The sequence below is a fragment of the Stegodyphus dumicola genome, chromosome 7 (genome assembly GCF_044657685.1).
Source record: "Stegodyphus dumicola isolate Sdum_Otavi_A_Nest chromosome 7, ASM4465768v1".
Taxonomy (NCBI): domain Eukaryota; kingdom Metazoa; phylum Arthropoda; class Arachnida; order Araneae; family Eresidae; genus Stegodyphus; species Stegodyphus dumicola.
In genome coordinates, this window is record NC_140774.1 from 158,176,533 (window position 1) to 158,202,831 (window position 26,299).

Below are 26,299 nucleotides of genomic sequence, written 5' to 3' on the forward strand. Positions count from 1 at the left end.
AAAAAAAAAAAAAAAAAAAAAAAAAAAAACATAAAGAACCTAAAATGCGAAATTTAAAATATTGTTCCTGTCTCAAATTTTACATATTTAAAACATAGAATTGAAAAATTTTTTAATAATTTTGTATATTTTGAATATTATAGAAGTAAATGGAGAGAACCGAGAACTTGTGGGCACAAGCTACAAAACTTCTTACCAACAGCAGGAAAAGTGGACGAAGTTATTTGTAATCCTACGGATATCCATCAACATGAATCCGAAGAAAATATTACTTTGTAGAGACATTAGGTTTTTTTTTTTTTTTTTTCTTTTGAAGCGGTAAAGACGAAGAATGAGCAAACGCTTTCGCCGAGAATCGAACAACGGACCTCTGGAATACGGCCCATCGTGCAGACCACCACACCACGAAGGCACGCTAGGAAGGCGGGAGAAATACCTTATAACTTCATAGACTGGTCTCCCACATCCAAATGTGAAACGTGTTCTAAATGCTTTAAAATTAACCCCTTAAACGCATAACGTAATTGAAAGATGTACGGCAAATGGATACGTCAGTACTTCTCCATTTTTGTACTTAAATTATTTGCTATCGTAACAGATTTAGCATGCTGCATGAATTTTCTTCAAAATGCAATCTGTTTTATCGCACTAGTCATATTACTCTCCCCAACTAACGTTATAAATGAGTGACATCCAGCCAGTTGTAACTCACAAATTTATTTATGACGTAGTGTGATTAGGATGGCTTTAAAATTTATGCTTTTAAAATAAACATCAACATACTGCTCTGCGTACCTGCTTTTTGAAAAGACTACTAAACATTTTCTTCCCCAAAACAAAACTTTTAAGCGCATTTTCAAATCAAGTTATTAAACTTTAATTACCTTCAATTAAAAAATGATTATTCTTGACAATTTTTTTCCTCGAAAGTGAGTGAGGAACAAACTGTGAAGCACTACTGCAAAAGATTATCAGATTTATCAACAAAAATTAAATTTGTTAGAGTAACGATGTAAAATGTAAAAAAAACTCCTTCGATGAAAATAGCTTTAGCTTAAAAAAAGGCAAAACACACAGTTTAAAAAATAAATAAAGCAGAAGTCTCAATTTCTTTCATACGAACCAAGATTTTTTATTTAGCTGATAACAGACCATAGAAATCAAAGGCGCTGTTCATTTCATTAGAATCATCTACATAAAGAGGTAGAATTTACAAGCTTGCACTACTTCCATCAATGGCCGTAAGATTAAAGTAAGTCGCTGCGATTGGATCGCTGAGATCATTCTTTGATGAGAATACCCGAGGATCAAAATTCGTTCTTTCCGTTTCAGAGTACTTCTTTCGTTTCACAGCATGTTGCTGGCAGTAGACGAAAAAAGTGTACCTATGGTCGCCTTAGAAGAAGGGAAAAAAATGTATGAATAAAAAAAATTACAAAAACTTTTGAAATAACTCAGCATTAACTGCTTAAATACAAGAAGCTGCTTAAATATACTTACATTCTTACTAATTTATTAAACAATATATGCAATAAAGGTGGCTATGACATTTTGCTTCACAGATAATGTCTTAGACACATATATAACTTTAAGAGACGGATCTACGCGTGTGCTGCTAAATTAAAAATTATAAAAATCAAAAAGTAAAGATTGGAATGAAAATTAATAAAATTCTGTTCTTGCGATATGAAATTCGAACCTTTCTTCTCCGGGTAAACGTTACCAAACTGAATAAACGTAAATTAATAAAACTTTCAAAAACAGAATCTTTAAATGAAAATTAAAAAGGGAAAAGAGAATTTTTTAAAAGCTTCATTAATTTGCACATATTCAGTTTGGTAACGTTTACCCTAAGAAGAAAGGTCTGACCTTCATATCGCAGAACAGAATTTTTATTCATTTTCGTTCTGACCATTACTTTATATATATATATATATATATATATGTATCGGCCGACAACCGATATTACAACAGTACCTACATTACAATAGCAATAGTTTACTAGTTTAGAAAATGATATGATCGATGAATCGATGATGAAAAATATAACTGGCAACTATGTACCTAATCGCCTTTCATAAATTGCCGGTTACGTACACTTAGTACACCAGTTAGTGTGCCCATGTCTGCCTTGGGTGTCCGCCGATAACATCGCGGCAAAAACATCGCGGACGAAAACGTCGCGGAGAAAACAACGCAAGGCGAAAACGTCGTGCTACAAAACATCGTGGGAGAAAACAAAAACATCGCAAAGAGAAAACATCGCAGTTCTAAAACATCGCGGTACAATATATCGTCGGCGAAAATAAAGCGGTTCAAAAACTTCGCAGTTTAAAAACATCGTCGTCGAAAATATCGTGGTAAAAAATAAAGTATCTACAAATCATCGCATGCCGATAACATCGCAGACATGCTTTTTCAGGTTTTAATAATTGTAAATGGATATTCTCATAATGATTTGTGAGCGCAAAATGTCAAGAAGGATAATTTTTACTTTCACATTTTTTTATTAACTAATAAATTTTTGCTGAAAACATAAGAAGGAAACTTAAGCATAGAAAATTAAGTGTAACTTATAGATTATACTTCTCATTAAAAATTGCCAGTAAAAACTTTATAAAAAAATATTTATTAATGGCCTTTGTTAGTTAACTATGTCGGTTTAAAATTCTATTAAGTACTATAAGTTGCATTAATTTTCTATGCTTAAGTTTCCTTTTTATTTTCTCAGCAAAAATTTATTGATTAATAAAAAATATGAAATTAAATATTATCCTTCTTACCATCTTGCCCACACAAATCATTACGGGAATATCCATTTACAGTTATCAAAGCCTGAAAAAAGCGTGTCTACGATGTTATCGTCATGCGATGATTTGTAGATACTTTATTTTTTACCGCGATATTTTCGACGACGATGTTTTTAAACTACGAAATTTTTGAACCGCTTTATTTTCGACGACGATGTTTTGTACCACGATGTTTTAGAACTGCGATGTTTTCTCTTTGCGATGTTTTCTCCCACGATGTTTTGTAGCACGACGTTTTCGCCTTGCGTTGTTTTCTCCGCGACGTTTTCGTCTGCGATGTTTTCGGCTGTAACCCTGCCTTGAGTATCGCTACTTGAACGCTGAATATCTATCGTAGTGTTTAAGGCGTCTTATGTTACGTTTCTCTTTTTATCTTGCTTACATTCTTCTGCACGTTCGGACAACTGAAATAACCACTGAAATTAATACTGTGCTATAACTACTATTTCTGTAACTTTAGGTAGATTAAAAATCAATGACCAGGATGAGTAAGAAGGAAACGAAAGGCACATTACTAAGTTTCGTGCAAAGAAAGGATTCTCCAAAACCAAGTATTCGTCCGCCCCTTCGAATACAGATGAAAGTGAATATAGTCCACAATCCGCCCCCCCCCCAAAAAAAGGAAGCTTTGTAAGGCACTATATCGCAGACTATTTGAAATATGGTTTTGTCCTTTGGCCACAGTCAGAAGGAAATTGTTCAAAACCTGAATGTGTTGTTTGTAGAGATGTTCTTTACAACAAAAGCATTATTAGGAATATCGATTATTTCAGTCGTTGCCACTTGAGGACAAGAAGAGGTTGACAAGTGGCGCTTCAGGTATGGTAGATAAGGGATCCTCATTCCCTTGTCCAGGGACCGTCATTGATTCATTTTTATATGCAAGTTTTTTTTTTTTTTTTGGTAATATTGTGTGATTTTTCTCAAAGGTTTATTTACTTATATATGATAATTATATTGATATGTAATAATTACAATATTTACTTATCTTTATATTTAAATATGATTGTAGGCAAATGGTAATAAGAATATTATGATTAACTTATGCAGTAATTCTTGAATACCTAGAAAAGTTTTTTTGAGGGGAGAGAGGGGGAAAAAACCACCGTACGAGAAATTTTTTTCGTACCGCGAAATTTTTTTCATAAGTTTTACCGGTATGCGGACCATAAAAGGTTCAGAAGCACTATCTTAGAATATGTTATATGTTAGATCCCGAGGGTATCTTATACATTTGGATAGTTTTCGAAAAATCAGCAGATTAATATATGAGACATTATTTACTCACAAAGACCTATCAGAGAGGCATTAAGAAGAAAGAAATGAAAAGAAAAAAAGAAGAAGGAGAAAAAGAAGGAAAAACGAAAAGATTATGCAACATTTATTCGTTTGCTTTTGCTAACATTACTAATAATAAAGCAACCTATGGTGTGCTTTCAACTACACATTTTTTTTTTTAAAGATTTCAGTTTGCGCATTTCCGCTATTAAAAATGGTGTTACGGATTTTGTATTTAGTTAGCTATCTTTGGTAAAATTGTAATTAAAATTGCTTTATTTCCCCGCGTAATATTGCGAGTGACGAGTTTTAAGGAAAAGCTACGCCGAAACGGTAAAAATACAGGAACATGCGGCATTTAATAAATAGATATCTCGTAATTTATATTTAAATTGAAATAATCCAATTGTGTGTTAGCTGTAACTGTAATTCTACGCTTTTCCTTTTCAGAAACCTTGTGACTGATTTAAAAAGCTTATAAAGGGCGGAGAAAAAATCTCAGTTCTGTTAGACAAATTTGAAAATCTATGATGATTGTTTGAATTAAAGAAAGAGAGAAAACTTTTCAAGTAACGGAAATTTGATTAGAGTTAATACTGAAGAGTTTTGTATAATCCGGATTTTCTTAGCTCTGTATTTTTGCTGATTGCTTATCTTACAATGGATTTACTGCACGACTTGACTATGAATGAGTATACAGTTAATTATACCATTTAACTCGTTTGCTTGGTTTAACGATGGTATCTACCATGGAAGAGGAAGAAGCAGAATTTAATAGTGTACCTAATCCTACAATCGAATCGAAATTGGATAGGCATCAATGATATGATTTTCCCTAATCATAAAGAGGAGAATATTGAACAACGCAAAGCTAAGGATAAAGAATGGCAGGCTGAAATTGATAATTTAAAATTTCTTAAAGAGGAGTTACTTAAAAAGAAAATCAATCCCTCGACCCAACCAACAAAAGAAAGCCAAAGTGACAATCCTGTAGTTAAAAATATTCCTTCAACTTCTAAAGTTCTTAAAAAGAATAAAAAACGCACAATCACTGATAGCGGATATGGACTTACTTTTCCACGCAATTTAGTCAAACGCCCTCTGCCTAAAGATGAACAGAGTGAATCCTCAGAATCAAATAAATTCTCAGATCTAAACAGCGAAGATCATATGGAAGAGGAAATTTCTAAAATTCAGACTCCTCAAAAACGTAAACCTCACATTCCACTAATAGTACTGGTGCTACTAGTAGACAGTTGCACGGATTTTGGCGATTTTTTGGCGATTTTTCTTTCGGCGAGTAATGCAACTTATGGTAAACCCATTGCTGAATAAGTTATTTATGGTAATTAATTATTATAATAATTAATTACCATAAATAACTTTACCATAAATAATGAATAAGTTACCATAAATAACCATAAATAATGAAGGTACTTTCCCGTTTCGCCGGCACAAATCTCGCCAAGCGTACTTTGTTGGCGACAAGATACAGCATACGCATAAAAAATGTTAGCGAATGTTAGTTCTAAGAATTTTTTATTCTGAAGGCATAAACATTTTAATATGGTTTAAAATTTTATAAAATGCCAATAAATAAGGACAACAAATTTGTGAAAAGACATTAATTAAAAAATTTACTATGCTTTCATGGTTCAACATCCTGATTCGCTGGTTCGTACCATGTGACCCCTAGTGATCTCATCTCACGTAAACTACGCTCCAAAAATCTAATTCTCTCAGTAATTACTTACATTGATTTCAAGTTAAATTTTAATTTGGAATGCAAGTTTAAATGCAAGAATTATTTCAATTCGTACTAATAGCTTACTCAGAAATTATATAAAACCCCAGTGCTTTACTTCGCTAGTGCATTCTCATTAGAATGGATGAATGTAACTCTTCATTTTACCTTTTCTATATTTTCGCTTTTGGGTAAGCGGTGTGATTGCATTCTAATTGACTTAATTACCGCGAATCGTCTTAGGGCATAAAATTTAACTATCTTGTAAAAATTCTATGTAATTGTATGCCAGTATTGAAGGAAACAATCAATCTGATAACAAATAGTTGCGACTTGTTTTGAAAATTAGGCGTAAAAGGTTACCAGCGAAGATATTCCGGCATCAGTTGTACCATTATTGGCGACTTTATCGTTTGCGCCGGCAAAACGGAAAAGTACCATAATGAATAAGTATTAATATATTACCATAAATAATGAATAATATATTACCATAATGATATATTACCATAAATAATGATATATTACCATAAATAATGAATAAGTTATTTATGGTAACCGATACTTTGTTGTCATTTTATTAAAAAAATAATGCGTTTTATTATGCATAAATTCCGTGTTTTAAATATTATTTATGGCTTCTAAATATTAAAAATCAATTTAATTTTGCATTTTTATTTGAAATCAAAATTTTGTTGTTTATAATATTTTATATAATTTTATGTTGTGGATGATGTAATCAATGACGTCACCTTACTTAAAAAGTAATTGGTTTTATTAATATCTGTAAATTTAATCTAATGTTTTAAACATTATTTATTGCTGTTAAATATTAAAATACAACTTAATTTTGCATTTTTTCAAATATGATTTTATTATGTATGATTATTTACATACTTTTAATTCTATGCGTGATGTAAACAGCTCCCTGATTGGTTACTGAATATTTGTGCATTACCGCGCCATTTTAAAATTTTATTATTCATCTTTTCGAATTCCTTAGATTTCAGCCCACCAGCGGCCGAGCGGTAATGTCGCTGAACACTGGTAGTTCGGTCCGAGGTTCGAATCCCGCGAACGGGCTGGCTGCATGGGTGTTTTCGTGGTTTTCCCCATGTGTAACGTGTATACGAGCCAGTTTCCCTTAGAAAGTCCTCCACGAAAGGCATCCCTCCCCTTAGGCAGATAGCCCTAGTGTGCTTTGCCATAATTAAATACACCACCACCTTAGATTTCAAAGCGAATGGATATCTCCGTTTCGAAGATGAATGTTGTTATTGGTAATTACCAAGAATTATTGGTATTGGAATAAAACAATTGTCCTTTGAGACCTTATTTTGGCCAACCTGTCTTTCCTAATCAAAGATTTATTTATAAATTGTTAATAGCGTCAGAGGGAATTTATTTTAAATTTTTGGAGGAAACCTCGCTAATTGCTTCTTCAATGAAGTGCGAGAAATGTGGATCACAGATGAAGGGTTAAAAGAGCCGATTCAATTATGATTCCGATTTTTTGTAGTACTTATCAATAAACAACAGGTTAAATGATTCAAAAAAATGTAAGTACACATTTTTCTTTTATTTTATAATTGTATGCTTCAATTTTTGTTAAAAAAATTAATACACTATTTTCAAAAATTGCTGAGATAATTACTGTCACATATGTTTTAATGTTAATTATATTCTATATAACGTATTTTAAAGTATTTGAATTTAATAATATTCTAATTCTTTTAAATGTTGGTATGATGGTTTTTAATTCGATGTTCAATTTCAGTAATATTTTAATCTAATTAAACGTTGGCACAATGTTTTTATAGCGGTGTTTTTATTCTTTTTTTTTTTTTTTTTTTTTTTTTTTTTGCTATATGAAAGTAATAATAACCTGAATAATATGAAAGTAATAATAAGTATTTTATACTTATAGTAAATGTATTTATTTACACTTGCCTGCCATCTTAAAAAACGACATTTTCAACAAAAAATTAATCCATTACTTTTAACGATATTTATTTTTTTTTAAGTTTCGAATACTTTACTACGCGTAAAAACAGCGTTTTTCAAGATGGCTGACGATTGTAAAAATCACGCCAACAATTGCGTCAAAGTAAATCGCCAAAAATCCGTGCAACCGTCTACCAAAGTAGCACCATTTTATTGTTTATGGTATTTTATGGAATTTACTTACTTTTAATCCTAAGCAATAAAAAAGCGAGTCAAATTTCAGGTAAAATTTAAAAAACTTTTTGCAGATAGAAAGGCGATCGTAAAATAACAAATGGAATTTTACTTTTCTGGTATATCTCCATTATAACTGAAAACTACAATATTCACTTTTTAAAACAATAGCACTTTTAACGATCGAAAATATTACAAAGTAAAAATTATACATTTACTTACCAATTCCAAAGAGGGGTAAAAGTAAAAAAGTAAAATCCAAAGAAAACTAATTCTTTTAAAATACTAAAATGACTCTGAAACACTTCTTTAAACTTCTGAGCACAAAGTAAACACAGTAACAAATATATTACATTGTTGCCAACGTAAAAATAATAACTTACCTGTTTTCTAAAATAAACATTTAATACGTTTAAAGTGATAATACTTATGATTTCATTTTAAATTTCTTTACGAATCGTTGCCATCCACAGATTTAAAGCAAAGATTAATTAAATTAAACATTTTGATATTTTACAGTGTTTTCAAGTACTTAGTACTTTCAAGCAAACAATGCTTCGTTATTCTCTAATCTGAGTGTCACAATTTTTCGCGGAACACCAGTGTTCTGAAGAGCCGAATTTGAAAAACGCTGTCACGATGAAACTTTCTACAACATTTCACTCTTCCATTTGAAAAATATAGGTTGTTATTTCTATTTTTTAATGGAAGCTGAAGGTGAACTGTCATTCATCTTTCAAACTTGGAACTTCTTGCCACTAGCATACAACTAAAAATTTTCACCAGTAAATCAAAATGACTCGAGTGCTTTTCTCGGTGAAGGTGCATTCGCACAGCGTCGCGTAAACGAAAATAAAAACTTGCCAAAGCAGAAAATCAGAGACTGGGCTCGAACCCGCTTTGTCTCCTTTCATTAAATCAAGCGTCGGCAATTTTTCTGTGTATGCGGGTCAGAATCAACGAAAATTTGGGTATTAAGTAAATGTTTTGGGTCAGTGGTATTTTCATTTTAAAACAATTTTTTTAGTGAATAATAAAATAAATTTTGCTGAGAAAATAATAACAATACGCTCTAAACTTTAAATATAAATTCAAAATTATAATTCAGATGATTATAAAAACAAAATAACTGAATGAACTTTATTTTTGTCTTCGATATCAGTGACTTCCCTGATGCTGAACTTACGTAGACAATTTAGTCACGTCTGGCTTATAATCAGTCGTCTTAAGACGAATATAAGCGTCTGAATTTTCGCTAGTTTAGCTGTTTCTGTTCTTACTTAAAATAAATTTCACGTGTGAAAATACTTGCTCGCTTTTATAAGCTGAATCGAATGCGGACAAAAATGCAAAGCAAATTTTGTTTTAATAATGGATTACGGATTACGGATAGGCGCTGCCAAATTTATCAATTCTCGTTGAAATTATGTTACAGTTTTTTATTTTTTAAAAATAAAAATGCATATTCGCTACTGCAACTAATATAAAATGTCATTGTTATTATTTAATTTCAGTTTAGTTTTTTATGGATTCTTCTAGTGTTTGTTTCATATTTATATTTTATAATTTATTTTTATATATTATACTTTATTTTCAGAACTAAAGTGGCTCACAGATTGCCGAAGCCTGCATAAAACAACTTCTCTGCGTGTTACCTCAGCGCTGCAGCTTTTCTCATCAGAAAGTGAATATATTCTTATTCTCTCACAAACAGGATAAATATTTCAGTTGCTCGAAACTAGCTGCTAGTTTCTCGTAAGGTGTTTTGGCTTTTCCTGTGTGTTTCATAACTTTAAATGCTTCCTGAATGAAGTTTATGATGCTGGAATCATTTGCCCAGTTTACTGCCAGCTCGGTTGTAAGCTGTTTATTCAGTTTTTCAATAAACAAGCTGGAATTTTCGTCTGTTTTCCTTCCAGATTTCTGGTTTGGAAATAATGGAAAATCGTATTTAGAGAGCCTTGGAGTTTTTCTTTGGTTTCCGGATACAAATTGGATTTTAATTTGATAGGATTTCTTGTAAGCCGGGTAAGCTTGGTAAGAACTTACATTCTGGTCTTGACAAAAAATACAGATAGGCTTTTCATTTTCTATAAAGAACTTCTGTGTGTTTTATTGCGCCTGACTCACTTTTATTAGTTATTGAAAAATTATTGTCTGGAATAATAGCTCGTTCTTCGGTTGTCTTAATTAATTCAATGAAGAAAATCGCCGATGGTTTTTTATTCCATTCTTGTTGCGGCCAAACTGCTTCCCTCACAATACAGGAAAATTTCTTCGTATGAAATCTCTTTTGATTTCTTCTTCAGTAACTGAGATAAGGGAGTCTGTTAATTACGGCTTTAACCGTCTTTCCATTTGACACCATACTAGCTGATAGTGTTCACCTTCAGCTCGTCTGTTAGGTCAATTTAAGGTAGACAACTCATTACGTGCAATTACGATGCATACCGATCAGAAAACCGATTACATATAGTGTATATATAATGGATTTACATGACAATTTTAAATATTTGAGTTATACACGAGTTTTCAATTTTAGCAGATTGTTTGTAGCAAAATCTTATCTCTCGGCTTACAGTCGGAACTATATACATTAATCAGTTATATTTTATTCATCGATATGCATTACATTAAGTATTAAAAGCCCTCATTTATGTTTCTTTCTCGACAGGTGAGGTTCCTTAACACATCTTTTTTGGAATATGAGACGTAGTGTTTACGAAAAGTTAGCCAGCTATGATTTAGATTTCAGGAAAAATCCATCTGGTGATCATACTTATTATAGTTGCATAAAATAAAACATAACAATGCTTATAAATAGTAATATACAAATTTTCTAAAATCATTTCTCGATTTTTGTGATTAATGTATTAACATTAATACTTACCAGTTACTGAACCGGGAGGAAAATACTGCAGCAAAATATCGCCTTCCTCTCCTTTGGTTCCAGATTTTAGAGCTGAAGAGGGAACATTAACTACCACCCAGTATCCAAAAGAGACGCCTGTTGGCGCATCCGGATCTGTTTTAAAATATTTTATCACAAATTGATAACTATATTTAAAATGAATTAAAAACATCTGATATGTACACCACAAGATTTACTTCTACGGAAGATTAAATTGTACGTCATCATTGGATGTGCGCGTGCGCACATTCATCAATCATTTCCTGACGTGCCAGCATCAATCATTTCCTGACGTGTCAGCGCACGCGCACCACGCGTCAATGATGACGTTTCGAGAATGTCAATTTGACATTCTCGAAGCTATTCCTCTTATTGAAAAGGCGTGGTCAGAAATCACTCAACGACAGTTGGTTTCTGCCTAGCGAAAGCTGTGTCCATCCCTCGTTCAAGGAGACGAAAGTGATCAGGGTGACACCCCTGAAATTATGGATGAAAATGTAACAACTGCGAGAGATCTGGAATTGGAGGTGAACGAGGATGACATTGAAGAGCTCATAATGGAACATGAAGGTGACTTGACGGCAGAAGAACTCCAAGAAATCTTGAATGAAGAACACCAAGAAACTCAGCGAAATGTGTTTCCTTTTGAAAAAGAGGAAGACGAAAGAGGAGCAATGCCGACATCTGCCATTAAAGATCTTTTGAAGAAATGAGAGGATGCTGGAACCAAACCAAGCTGATGTCAATAGGGTTGCTAATCTCTACAACGACATTGCTATCAATCATTTCCTGAAAGTCCTGAAGGAGAGAGAAAAACAATCGACATTGGACATTTCTTTAACGCCCAAAGAAAGGAAAAGGACTGATTAATAAGACTATACGTATGTATTACATTTGTAATAAATAAGCTTACTAAGAAATTACACTTGTACATGACATTTTTTTTTAAATTTAACTTTTAGGATCTCCAGAACGAATTACTAGAAGTCCCATTAACATATATGGTAAATCAGTGATCGGTTAACGAACAATTCGGATAGCGAACATAATCTTGGAACGGATTATGTTCGTTAACCGATCATCCACTGTATATAAAACACCAAATACAGTTAAAACAATTAAAAAAAATTCCAATTAAAATTAGAGTTTTTAGGCAAAAACAAGCAATATGGCCAGCCGGCAAGAAGGCAGATTTTTCGGTGCACAAAACTAAAAGTTTACTTTTGGTCCCATTCGGCAAAAAGACACTGAAGATGAAGAAACTGAATTCAATATTCTGTTAAGTTTCAAATGTAAACAAATATGGCTGCTATGGTAAACAAAAATTAGGCTTAGCCGCACTTAAACAACCTTTAAATAGTTGATAATTCGACAACTATTGCATGCAGATTAACTAAAGGCATACAACCTTAACTGGAACATAAGAACCGCATAATTCATTTTAAAGCAAAATATGCACAATTTATCAACATATAAGAATAAAAAAAAAAAGCTGAGCTTACGGAGCCGAAGAACAGAGTGGGTATATATAGTCATATATATTTAAATACTTTTGATGCAGGCGATTGCAAATAAAAAGAAAGGTGCACAATACATGTTATAGCAGTTCCTACATACAAAATTTCAACGTTCTGAGACTACTCGTTTCGGATTTATGCAAGATTCGTACATACGCACTTATGTGTACCTACGTACATACGTACAGACGTCACGAAAAACATCTCTTCTGAATCCATCTTAAGTCCTTCTTGCAATCCATTTTGGGGGAAAAGAGTCCTTTATTCTGTCCTTACGTACAGATGTCACGCAAAAACATCGCTAAATTGCACTCGATAGCGGGCAAAATGGATATTTTCGGTGAAATATGATACCCCAAAATTTTCGCGATTACAATACTTTCTTTACTTTATACAAGGAAATAAAATGAAAAATCTTAAAGGTTCAGATTTTAATGGAGGTCCGAAAAATCTCTTTTAAACTCTTACTCTTTTTTTTAAAGTTAATTTGATTTACTAGTAGAGATAACGCAGGTAGAACAGCGGAACATTTTATAGTACACAGATGAGCATACATTTAGACAAAAATTAGAACATGATGTATCTTCTGTATGCTTAAAAAGTGAAAAATTGCATAACATATAGTTCTATAAAAGTATTAAATGCTCTTTTCATAAAATGTATCATGAACTAAAAATTCTTTTACTTAAATCAATCAGATTAAAATGTAAGAAATAATATTCTTAAGAACTGCATCTGTTGCTTTTGGATACCTTACACTGTTAATCAATAACAAACAAATTAAATTTGAAAAATAAATCTTATATTTTGCAGAATGTCAATAGACTCGAATGAAAAGTGAAACAACGCATTGACAATGCGCGACTTTTAAAGTGAATTAACACAAAATCGTGTTTCGGGACTAATCGACTTTTGGTCGGCCCTTTTGTGCTTATAATTTCATACGCTCCATTACAGTGAACCAGAAAACTGCTTATTAAAGAGCTTATTTCTTAACAACGCGTATTCAGTTTTTATATTATGAGAACATAATATTGTGAGGTAAAAAATGATGGTGCGAAAACTACCACTGAATTTTTTAAAATACATTATATGAATTTATATAAAGAATGGCAAGAATTTTACTTCAGTTCCAAAAAGAAGTAAAATGAAACAAAGCGAAAGTGAATGATTAATTTTTTTTCAGTATTTACTAGTCAATATAAATAGTAGTTTAGTACTTAGCATTTTTTAAGATGTAGTTTATAGTAGTAGTTTAGTTTTGAGAAAATAACCTTTTGCAGGCAACTACGGCAGCTACATTTTTACACAAATTCAGAAAATTATGTCACTGAATATTTTTTTGCATTGAAAACGTTTTTAGGAAATGCTCATAATATTCAATATTGGACATGTAATCCATTAAAATTCAGTTACATTTATTAGATGATTTATTTCAATTCACATTGAGAGTACTTTAACATGATTTTCAAATATATGAGACAAATTAAATTGCATAAACGTCTGAAACCACTAAAATACTTTTTAAATCTTACAAGCATAATATTCTCAATATAATTGAAAATTGGAAAAAATTAATAACAGTTAATTTATACCACTTATGTAAAGCTTACGTTTTCCTGAAGTTTATTTTATGTATGTGAAATTAGTATTTTCACTGTGGAAAAAAGAGCACAACATGTACAATCCATACATATTAGTAGAATAACAACTTTTACAACCAATTATTGCAACAGTAAACTTTTATTAAATAAAACAAGAATTTTAGTATTTTAATTGGATTCACTAATCTCAATGACTATATATATTAATAATAAACATAAAACGCAAGACTCCCATAATAAAATTTTGATTTAAAGGCAAATATTAATAAAAAGTCGGGGGAAACCTATTTTAAGTGTGATTTTCCCCTAATTCTCATCGGAGTAGCTCCAGATCAGGATCGTCACTGCTTCCCGATTAAAAAAATTAATATACAGTATCAATGTTGTCAAATTTGAAAGTTTTGTCGCTTTTGCAGATATAGCCAAGTTCTAGCCGGACTTGCTTATGAACCATAATTTTGCTTAGATTCGCACAATAACAGCAGGCAAATTCGCTTATGAACCATAATCTTGCTTAGATTCGCATAACAACAGGCAAATTCAGGTTCATTCTGTTTATCACTCTGGTTTTAAATAAAGTTACACAAGCGAATATCATTTTGACATTAACGATTAAAAGTATTAGACAAATTTTTCCTTCTAATCTAAGTGCATGCTCTCGTAGACATAGAATATAGTCTACGAGAAACTGGCTCGTCTACAAGAAACTGACTTATGTTGCGTATGGAGAAAACCATTGAAATGCCAGTGTAACCAGCTTATTCGCCCAAATATGGACTCCAGCTAAACTGTCAGTGTTCAAGAGTCTTTAATCGCTCGGTTACTTGTGGACCATTCTCTGACAAATGAGATCGAAGGTGGAAAAAATTGTCGTGAATGATTTACATTGTTATGTAAATTTCAGATGTCAGGGAGAAACTGGTCACCGAAATGTGATTTAGCTAGTACAACTGCTGTAAAAATATTTAAAAAAAATTTCAGAAAATTTCAGCTATAAAACAAGTGCTTTATTTTGGAAATAAAAATTGTTCATTGACCGAAGAATAATTTTAGTGGGAAACAATTTTTAAAATGCAAGTAAATTTCATATTAATGAAAAAAATTAAGATACATAAAAGTCAGGAAATATTTGAAGACCCTCCTAACCAAAAATAAAACATTTCTAGAATTCGATATTAAAGTCCTATTTGGATTCGCCAATCCTATTAACGATTGCAGAAATTTGCAAAACCCACTTCGACATAAACTACATATAAAATAGGCTCTGGTAGGAACATTATATTCAAGAACAGCAAGGTTTAGACAATAATAAAGACCCCTAATCTGGCGTTTACGGCATACGTTGTAGGCGCAGGACTTTAGATTATGACAATGATAACCGCAACGTCAATAAATACTATTAAGGACTGGAATACCTTACTAACTTCTGTAAAACATAATACTTTAGAAAAATGAATACTTGAGAGGCAATTTTATGAATATGGAGTTTTAAAAAGTTTATATCTTGTAGCCCTACATTCGCGTATTGATATGCGTTATGTCAACTATGAGCCAGTATAAAAACTATGTTAGAGCTAAGTTATTAAACAGAATTATGCTAAATAAAATCTATGTTACAGCATTCGTTGCTCTCAGATTTCTTTTACAGGCTGTATAGTATACATGCTAATGATATCGTTGCTAACATATGCGTCCGTCTATTTCCTTTGGACATACTTTTTGTATGAAAATGCACCAACGCAGTAATAAAGGGCTACACTGCGTAATTTAGAGGAAACCAGATTCATAATACAAGAAGGTGCTCCCTTTCGTTGCCAAGCTCAGAAGAAGAATGTTTTCAATAAGAGGTCTCTGTGGTTCGGATCTTTTATCGTGAGGATTTTCATCTTTCCCCCTAAGAAAATAATCCTCAAAGAACGACAATTTAGAGCGGAGAAAAATGAAGTAAAGAAACTATATTGGATCACGTTATGCAGATGATGACAGACTTTTAAAAGAACAGCGTCTTTACTTTGATTGGTCGATGAAACGAATGTTTAGTTGTTAATAACCGTTCTGTAGTTGATAATTTCTTCAAAATAGAGTGAAATTAACGGAATATCAAATCCCCGAGCGAAAGCGATGGATGAAACAAACGTTTAGTTGTTAATAACCGTTCTGTACTAAATAATTGCTTCAAAATAGAGTGAAATTAATGGAATATCAAATCCCCGAAGAAAAGCGATCGATGGAACAAATGTTTAATTGTTAATAACCGTTCTGTACTAGGTAATTGCTTCAAAACAGAGTGAAATTAACGGAATATCAAATTCTCGAACAAAAGCGATCGAAAGAAATGTTTTATTCTTAATAACCGTTCTGTACTAGGTAATTTCTTCAAAATAGAGTGAAATTCAAATCATCCCCGAGTAAAAGAGATTGTTCCCGAACCATCTCCGAATAAAAACGATCGTTAATTACTTATTTTATATTAGGAAATTACGGATTTATGAGCAAACATTTGTTCCTAATGTATTTTATAACAATTAATTGAATTACGGATTCATGAATAAAAATATTTTTGTTTTAGCCAAATTTTACAGTTTCCTTCTGAATGAAAGAAAATCCATTTATAACGTTTTGAAAATTTCCATGAGCTAGTTTAAATATAGCAATTGTCAAAAAATAAATTCATATAATGAGGGTTTCCCTCCTATTTTTTTACGTGTGTAACAGTTTAAGCTGAAAAATGTCAAAACATTTTATTAATTACATCAGAATTTACCAAACATGATGAATGTTAAGTCACTGCATTTCCGATCAGCATCAAATTTGAGTGTTGGGGCGTCTGCCACACGAGCTATAGATACCAATTCTCCGCATTTTATATTTTTGTCATATATGACCTGAAAGAAAAAGCATATTTAAACTTCTAAACACTAGGCACAATTAGGCAGACAATTCTCTTTCAGTATAAAACGCGAATAGTAAAATAACGGTGGTTAAATTTTATTGCACAAATTGAAAAATACTGATCTGTTTGTGCCCCCCCCCGTCGATTCGAAAATATTTACTACTGGCATGCACTTCGACATGAAGGTATTATCGCATGGCATAAGCGCTGTAAACAAATCGTATATACATATGTTTTCTGGTAACATGCTGCGCCTTTAAACTGGATACAGTTGTCCCTAGGCCTGGGTTTCGAAAAAACTATCTTTGCCATTTTTAATTTTGTGCAATAATTTCTTCCACTACTTTGTTCCTCAGTTTGTCAGTGATGCTGGGCCTATGTCTACTGATTTGCATTTTCATGTGTCATTACAAAAAAAAAAAAAAAAAAATGCCGAAACTATCAGTTTGCTGAACTTGCTAATGACATGAAAAAAGTGATAATCACATAAAGCGCTCTCTATCATCATATCAGTACGTTAAATGAGAAAAAGCTCGTAAAGATAAAAATAAAAATAAAAGTGAGTCACTTGAAAGCTACGGTCACTGGATAAATTACTAAAGAAAAATATAAGCATTATTTGAAGTATACATAAACTCTATTTCTTGTTTAATGTTTTTTTTTCCTTTTGTGCTTACCGCAGTTCAATTTAATGTGTATATTCTGATACTATTTACTAATAACAAATACTGAGCATAAAAATGCGTACAGTAAAACGTTAAAATATAAATTGACTATTTGAATATTGCTTTCTTCCTGAAATCTTTTAAAAGACTGCATAATATCTGAAGATACTTAAATCCAGTTTTCTAAAAATGTTTGAGAAAGAAGACTAACGCTAAACCTAGAATTTTCAATTGATTTTAATGTTTCCATTTTCCGCTTAAAAATTGCTGTAGAATAAAAAGGACAAGATAAAGGGCTGAACGAGGCCACATTGCATCATACTTTATCATTCTTAACATCATACAAGAATTTTAAAACTGCTAGTGATTATTACCCATGTATATGACGAAGTTAGAGCCGATGTTATTAAAGTAAGATGAACTAATTCGTTCTCGCATCTTAAATGACTGCTTATAAAAGAGGATTTGGTATATAACTTCGTAATGCAAAACAATGCAATTCATTAAATCTAACGAGTTTACAATTGGGTGCCCCTAGTTTTTTGGCGATTCTTTTTTGACGCCGAGATCGGTGCTAGGAAGGCACAATTTCAAGATGGCCGCTACACAAAACCAAAATAAGAAGTCAAAGAATTGCACAAACTCTGTGTCCATGCACACATCGATCTGTTTTCACGTAAAAAAACATTCTAGAATTGCACAAACTAGGCATTGCGCACTGCCTTAAATTTGTCCATGTACACATCAATCTATTTTCATTTAAACAAAATCAGGAAGCTAAAACAAAGTTAAAACTATCATGGTAACGATAAGTGAGGTTTCATCGCCAAAATTTAAAAAAAAAAAAAAAAAAAAAAAAAATTGTCGCTAATCGAAGGGGCACCCAATTCTACACTAGAGCCGATCTAACACATGCACAATATTTAACACAGATTAAACATATAAAAAGTAGGAAAACTTGAATTAAATTTTACTATATTCTACGAAGGAAAGCTGATGATGCACATAGAAAATGGTGAAGAAGCCGAAGATACAAAATGTTGCTGTTTGAAAGGGAAATCTTATTCCGTAAAAATGTCAGGTAGCTACTGTCCTTTTTTTCTCTCTTGCTTTCTGTCAGCACTGTTCGCCTGTGCTTGAGAATCGCTGGGGCTTTGTCCCATTAAAAATTTGTCTACCGTGATTTGTTTCTGTGTTTTAAAATATTCCTAAAGCAAGACATGGTATTGTGATAGCAAATATTTATGCTACTGCTTTTTGAGGGTGCTTTTTGAATGCCTTTGCAATTTACCTCATTTTGCAGAAATTTCGCAGATAAAATAAGTAAATATCTTTCATTCCGTTTCCTTCTTCTGAAGACATTTCCTTCACTACATTAAATGCGTTTTGAAGTTTCATTTGTTGCTGTCTTACTTGTTCGTTTCGAGACATCATTCAAGATAATTTTCATTTAGAAAGTTTGTTCATGATCCAAGGCGTTTGTGTGCCAAGGTTTCACTGTGTTAGATAATAACCTGGCACGTTTTTAGCACATTTGACTATGAAACCACTAACTTCGTCTTTATAAATATTATTTCAATTTCTAAAAAATCTGATGTGGACAACCCATTGACTTCCTTGTTGCGGCCTATTAAATTATACACATTTTTTGCTGCATTTCATTTAAACTTATTTCTTCGAATTTCATTCGAGATATTATATTTCTTATTCAATTAATTCAGTTTTCAATTCGCGGCTAGACAAAGTACATAAAAACTCAAAACAGCTTCATTAAAAATTGTAAAATATAGAAAAATATGAAATAGTTAAAAACTGTTAAAAAACAATTTTTACAATTAAAAATTAAAATTCCTACCCCAAAACAAGCAATTCGGCCGGCGTGCAAGAAGACATATTTTTCGGTGCACAAAACTGAAGTTACTTTTGGACTCACTCGGCAAAAAGATACAGAAGATGGTGCAGAAACTGACTTAATTCACTATTCCCCCAAGAGTTTCAGTAATCAAATGACGGCTTCGTTAACTTAGAAGCAATTAAACAACTTTTAAATTGTTCATAATTCTAAACTATTGCACACAGATTAATTAAAGGCATAAAAACCTTAACCGAAACATAAGAACAATCACTTTCAATCAATTAAATTACTCTTAAAGCAAAAAATGCACAATTTACCAACATATAAGAAAATAAAACTAAGCTCACTGAGCCGGATAACAGAATGGGTATATGTGCACTTTTTGGTGCGGCCAATTGCAACCAAAATGAGAGGTACACAGCTACATGTTATAGGAGTCCTATATACAAAATGTTAACGTTCTGAGGCTTTTGGTTTTTGAGTTATGCGAAATATACACATATTTACATACGTACGTACAGATGTCACGAAAAATATTTCTGAATCCATTTTACAATCTGGTTGGAAAAAAAAAAGTCCTTTATTCTGTCCGTACGTATGCCACACAAAAACATCGTTAAATAGATTCGAGAGCGGCCAAAATGGATACTTTCGTTAAAATGTGATACCTGAAAGTTTTCGCGATTACAATACTTCCCTTACTTCGTACAAGGAAGTAAAAAGGTACCAAAGAAGAATTGTCAACAACATAAAATTATACTGTCGGATTTTGAAATTTGGTCAATGACAGAAATCTAAGAAATAACACAAAAAATATAGCTCCCATTTCGTTCATTTAATCTGTATGGTAACAAATTCCGCGCAGTTTTATAAAACTATTCAAAGAATGTTTTGGTTGTGCCATTTATATTTAGGATAACTTAAGCAACTTACGCCGAGTTGAATGGCTTAGCAAATAGCCGAGTTTTTAAAAGTTTATCGCCGCCAACACACTTTGGATTTCATTATATAATTTACGAAGAAAGAACAAGAAATTTCTATTTTAATTAATATCTTACTTTTAGATCAGTGGAGACTGTGGTGCAAAGTCTGGCACTATTTTATGCTGCTCCAATTTCTTTTGACAGTTTTTACCTTTGATGTACGGTAATAGTGTAGCCAAAAGCAAAATCTTCGCAAAGAAAAATAAAGCTCTTCCTTTCTCCATCAGCTTTAAAAGTAAGAAAAGTGTAGTTACGTTAATATTTAAGTATAGGAAAACCCAGAGAGAAATTTGTCTTTTATATAGAGCTAATTATTGTTTCAGCTGGCGTTTTCAACAGGAAATACAAAATTTCCAGGTAATTGCAAGAAGAACCTGCCTCCAAGCTTATGCGGGATGATTAGAAATTTAACTTGTTAATAATGTTTAACTTTATGATTTCCTTCGGTTCGGCAAAGGCCTTGAAAATAGTTGTAAGCTGTCTAAATACCATGTGACCACGTTTAGCAGAAGAAGCCCAAGCTTGAAGTTATCTAACTTTCTTTTTTAAATATGTCGCTGCGCATCCAATAATATGGAATCCAATTTTATGGAAGTACTTGTACACATGCTGTGCTAGAACTCAGAGATTACTAGCGAGAGTCTCCTGTGCCGCCGTCCGAAAAATAAGTAAATTTTGAACAAATGAGGTGCTCGTGTGGCGCCATCTCTTGCAGGATGTATTGTAAGGCATTTTTAAAATTTCATAAAAAATATTCTTTTGATAAGCAATAATTGGTAAGTAAAATGATGAAAAACACAATTTGCAATACATTGAAACGTTTCACAAGAGTAATCTATAAGTAAATCTATAAGTAAAGAAAATGAAGTAAAATCTTGGCTAACTAAGAAGAAAACGAAAACATATACATTACTACCGACTATTATGGTGAATAGTGCGGGGCCTCTTGTGGCGTTGTTCAATTGTGAAATCATAATTTCCTAGTTTTTTGATGATATTCTTAGGATGACTGTCACATTTCATAAAAAAGTTATGAGAAGCTTTTAGAATTTCAGAATCCGTAGGTTTAATTTTTAAATCATTGTGAAGAGTGCTGTTTCGCACGAACCAAGGCGCATTTGTAATTATTCGGATGACCTTGTTTTAAATTCTTTGTATTTTTTCGCGATGAGTTCTTGCAGTTGCAGCCCACGCTGGGGAAGCATACAATAAAATCGGGCGGATAACTTAACTCTTTTTGTAGCGAGACTAAGTTTAGAATTTCTCCCTATGAGTGCATAGATACAGCCTATTGCTTGGTTGGCTTTTTTACAGATATTTTCGATCATATTATAACTCAGAATGCACAAAATTTATATAATTTAAAGAATTATCTAATCGTTGCCGCATGTTCTATTCAAATACTATAATAAAGCTAGAACTATGTATAAAAGAAATTAAGCAAACAAAACAAAAAAGAAACAGTTTTTCACAGACGATTGAGTATTTCTCATATAATTAATTCAGTTTTCACTTCGCGACAAGGCAAAAATACATAAAAACTCAAAATATCTGTATTAAAAATTACGAAGTAAATCTTAAACGCTTATTTCCTCGAAAAAATTCCAGAAAGGATTAAGCATGATTTATATAATAAATGAAGGCGTTATCTTTGTTGTTGCGAAGCTAAGTTTCTCTAGATTGGCAACAAATCCGCTACTCAGCTCTTTCAAATATAAACAAGAGCAATGGCCGCCATCAAATTAGGCTTAGCGGCACTTAAGCAATTTTAAAATTGTTGATAATTCTAAAAATATTGCATACAGATTTACTAAAGGCATAAAACCCTTAACCGGAAGATAAAAACAACATAATTCAATCATTTTTAAAGCAAAAAATGTACAATTTACAAACATATAAGAGTAAAGAAACTGAGATCACTGAGCCGGGTAACAGAGTGGATATATTTATAAATATATTTATATACGTTTGGCGCGGCCGATTGAAACCAAAATACGAGGTGCACATCTACATGTTATAGTAGTCTTATATACAAAATTTCAACGTTCTGAAGCTACTCGTTTTTGAGTTATGCGAGATACGTACGTACGCACGTACGTACATACGTTCGTACAGACGCCACGAAAAATTCTCTTCAGAATTCATTTTAAAGCAGTTTTTTGGAGGAAAAGAGTCTTTTATTTTGTCCTTACGTACAGATATCACGCAAAAACATCGTTAAATTGCATTCGAAAGCGGTCATTGCAGATAGTTTAATGCTCACAGCTTTAGTTGGGGGATATTCACTTCGAATCTCAAAGGGTAAGGGTTGGAACTACTTGATTTCACACCATCTAATTGTTCACAATATCGAAAATACACCACAAATATGGACAATCAATGGACAAGGTGCCACGGATAGCCAGATTTAAGAGTAATATCAATACAAGCAGACAGTCTCATACATAGTTAGGAAATATCAGAGGATGAAAGCTTATCAACCAAAAATATATCACCTTTCAATAACCCTAGCAACATTGCCATCACAATAATGAAACGATCCAAATTTTCTCGCAGTAAAACAGAAGTTCTCAAAACCCAAACACTCTTCCCAGAGAATATCCATTGTAACACTAAAGACATTACACAGACATTACACATACTATGCGTCTTCTCCAGAACATTCGAAATGCTTGTGACTGCCATTGAAACGATCCAAGAAATACAATAATGTTATTTCGTTGAATAAAGAATTTAGTGCTAAGCTACGCAAATGATATGCATTGCGCAAGAAACTTAATCGACAAGAAATGATATGCAAGCCAAATATTATTTCAAAGATTCCACTGAAGAAGAGCTCTACACAAACAATATACAATAATAAGCAAGCAAATAAGGTGTAAAAAATACTTCACTCAAAATAGAGATCTACAAAAAACTTTACAAAATAACAACGAATAAATTGTTTAAATTTATTCAGCTTATGCATTATTTTCCAGAGAATAATCTAGATGAATTCACACGAAAGCAATAAATAATAAGAACAGACATTATCCCGTCAGCACTAAAGAAGTTTCACCACTAACTTGTATGGAAATACAGCATACGTTTTTTCATCTTTTTAAAAACGAAGATCCCAGGCTGAACGGTTTAAATTATGTAATCGTAATGCACTTTATCAGTCTCACCAATACTTCTCTCTAATATTTTTTAACTAACTGTTAAAGGCTAAAATTCACAAGAAGTGTTAGTTTTGAAACCCAAATAGAGGTCTAACCAGCCCAGAGCTTTTCTAATTAATCTTCTTACCACCTGTTTTAGAAACAGTCAACATTCACGAATATTACCTATAAACCGCTTAAAGGGCCACTTATAATTATATCAAAGATAATAAGGCACTGACAATACGGCTTACAGGCAGGGAAACCTGCAACATATGTATTCATGGACATGAAGTAAGCTATCTTAAGAAAAAAAAAAAAAAAAAAAAACTAATATACTTTAATCCTGAACTGATAGAAAAAATATTGAAATCTCAAAAGCATCTCGGGTTTTTCATTTGCCTATTGATGTAAGATTTATTTCCCCTGAGCTCTCTATATTAGCACAGAACGTAATATTGCGCCTTTCTTTACTATGCTTTCCGTTGCTACGTGCTTCACCTTTGAAAGGTGTTCTCCAGAAGGACATGATAAAATAATCTAGTTTTAACGCAGTTAAAATTATCATAAAATCTTTGGCTCATCATTCACATCTTTCAAAACACGTTTCTTTCAGTCTTCAATAGCTTCATTTAGAAAAGCGCTTCGCTTTTCCTCGCATACAAATCGGAAAACTATTTCTCGCTGTTACAAACATGCAAACTATCCTTTATTTTCTTAGAATTCAAAGCGTCCTTTTTCCAAAGCCTTTATGGGTAACAAATTTTGCGAAGAACTTCGATTTTAAATTTAAGTTGGAGGATTTTTAATTATCTAGATCAGGAAGCTATTATAACAGTACTCACACTAAGAAAGCATAAAGTAAAATGCAGACAATTCAACGAAAACTTTTTCTAAACCTATTCTTCAGGAAACAAATTTCATAGAGGAATTTTACGAATGACCCTTAGAATATCACTGGTAAACTCTTTGTTTCTCTAGTGCAAAAACAGAGGTAAGAATCCTTTTTTAAGGTTTTAGATATACGACATATTAAATAATTTTTCGTGTTAAGCTTTCGAGTTAACAGGACTTTTTCCTATAGTACAGGAATTCGGAAACTCGGGAACTTATATTTGTAGAGAACTACCTGAAATGTCAACTTATCAAGGTGTCAAATTACTGAAATTTTATTGTAATACTTTTGTGTTATTTTAAATAATAATAACACGATATCTTGCCGGTACCGATGTTTCCTCTAAGTTGAGATTTGATTAAAATTTTTTATAAGGCAATCGTTGCCTATTTCATTAAAATTTCTTTAGTTCTCAGTTTTCTCCAACAGTGCAAAACGACTAGGAGTGCCAAATACCTACTATTGCAATAGGATTAAGAACAAACTACTTATTTTACAATATTTATGATGGCGTTATTCTGAACATGTATCAGGCATAGTTGAAAATAGTTTAATTTCTCTCTAAGACCCGCCTCAGAACCTGTACAAGCTAAAAATATGTCTACTCCGTGAATACCGAGAAATCTCAAACCCCTCCGAAGATGACGGTACGTTAAACAAGAATCGACGCTATCATGTTTGTGTTTCCAGCAAAGATCAGTGCATTTGGAACTGATAGACACCCATTAATGAGCTTTTTGGACCAAAAACTTTACATTTGCTTCAGCTGTAATATTTAAATATTCGATGATGCTTTAATTCCCTCACGCTAAAGTCTTTAATCATATATATACCTAGATAAGCAATTTTATCGCCGTAAAAGAAATGCAAAACTCGTAAATGTACCGATAAAAAATTTCTAAACTTTCGCGGTATGATAAATGCACTCTTTTGCAAAAAAATCGAAGTAACAAGGTCTTTTGCGATCGTGACGAAATTCGGTATGCAAGAACATCTTGATCGAACATGCAAATGATCAAAGTTTCAAGACAAATGAACAGGAATTGCGATCATAGCGCGCATTTCTAGTGCGCAATTCGCAAAGTAAAAAATCTGATGTGTACACCACGACTTCCTTGTACGGAATATTAAATTATACGCATTTTTTCTTGCATTTTATTTAATGTTATTAGATTGTAATCAACCTACTTCACCGACAGCGCATAAACTACAATAGAATAAATGAATTCTTTAAAATTCACTTTGTTTACCATAGCGACAGCGACACTCTGGCGCTAGGTTTACTTAACAGTATTATATTTCATTCATATTATAACTCAGAATGCACAAAATTTATATCATTTAAAGAATTATTTAATCGTTGCCACATGTTCTATTCAAATACTATAATAAAGCTAGAACGATGTATAAAAGAAATTAAGCAAGCAAAACAAAAAAGAAACAGTTTTCCACAGACGATTGAGTATTTCTCATTTAATTAATTCAGTTCTCACTTCGCGAGAAGGCAAAAATAAAACTCAAAATATCTATATTAAAAATTACGAAGTAAATCTCAAACGCTTATTTCCTCGAAAAAATTTCAGATAGAATTAAGAATGATTTAATTGGCAATAACAAATGAATGCGTTATCTTTGTTGTTGCGAAGCTAAGTTTCTCTAGATTGGCAACAAATCCACCAGTCTCCTGTTTCAAATGTAAACATGAATGGCCGCCATCAAATTAGGCTTAGCGGCAATTAAATAACTTTAAAATTGCTGATAATTCTAAAAATACTGCACACAGATTTAGTAAAGGCATAAAATCCTTAACCGGAAGATAAAAACAACAT

General features: G+C 32.2%; 2 protein-coding genes across 2 annotated transcripts in view; one reads left to right on the forward strand and one right to left on the reverse strand.

Annotated features, from left to right (window-relative positions):
- The window catches only part of LOC118186427 (26 kDa secreted antigen-like), a 36,124-nt gene extending 15,440 nt beyond the window's left edge, over positions 1-20,684 (reverse strand). Inside the window, exons 1-2 of the mRNA XM_085820975.1 lie at positions 20,511-20,684; positions 10,898-11,032 (exon numbers count right to left, since the gene is read on the reverse strand). The gene's annotated coding sequence lies outside the window, so the exon portion shown is untranslated. The remainder of the gene's footprint in view (positions 1-10,897; positions 11,033-20,510) is intronic.
- On the forward strand, positions 4,505-10,903 carry LOC118186431 (uncharacterized). Its single transcript, XM_085820976.1, has 2 exons — positions 4,505-5,298; positions 9,605-10,903. Exons 1-2 carry the CDS (start codon positions 4,914-4,916, stop codon positions 9,724-9,726), a joined length of 507 nt encoding a protein of 168 aa, XP_085677102.1. The 5' UTR covers positions 4,505-4,913; the 3' UTR covers positions 9,727-10,903.
- Positions 20,685-26,299: the final 5,615 nt, after the last annotated feature.

Bases quoted from the DNA above. Each gene is read 5' to 3' on its own strand.
- LOC118186431 (XM_085820976.1), top strand. From the start codon at position 4,914: ATGATTTTCCCTAATCATAAAGAGGAGAATATTGAACAACGCAAAGCT. The intron at 5,299-9,604 runs GTAAACCTCACA...CTTTATTTTCAG, and splicing joins AATTCAGACTCCTCAAAAAC to AACTAAAGTGGCTCACAGAT.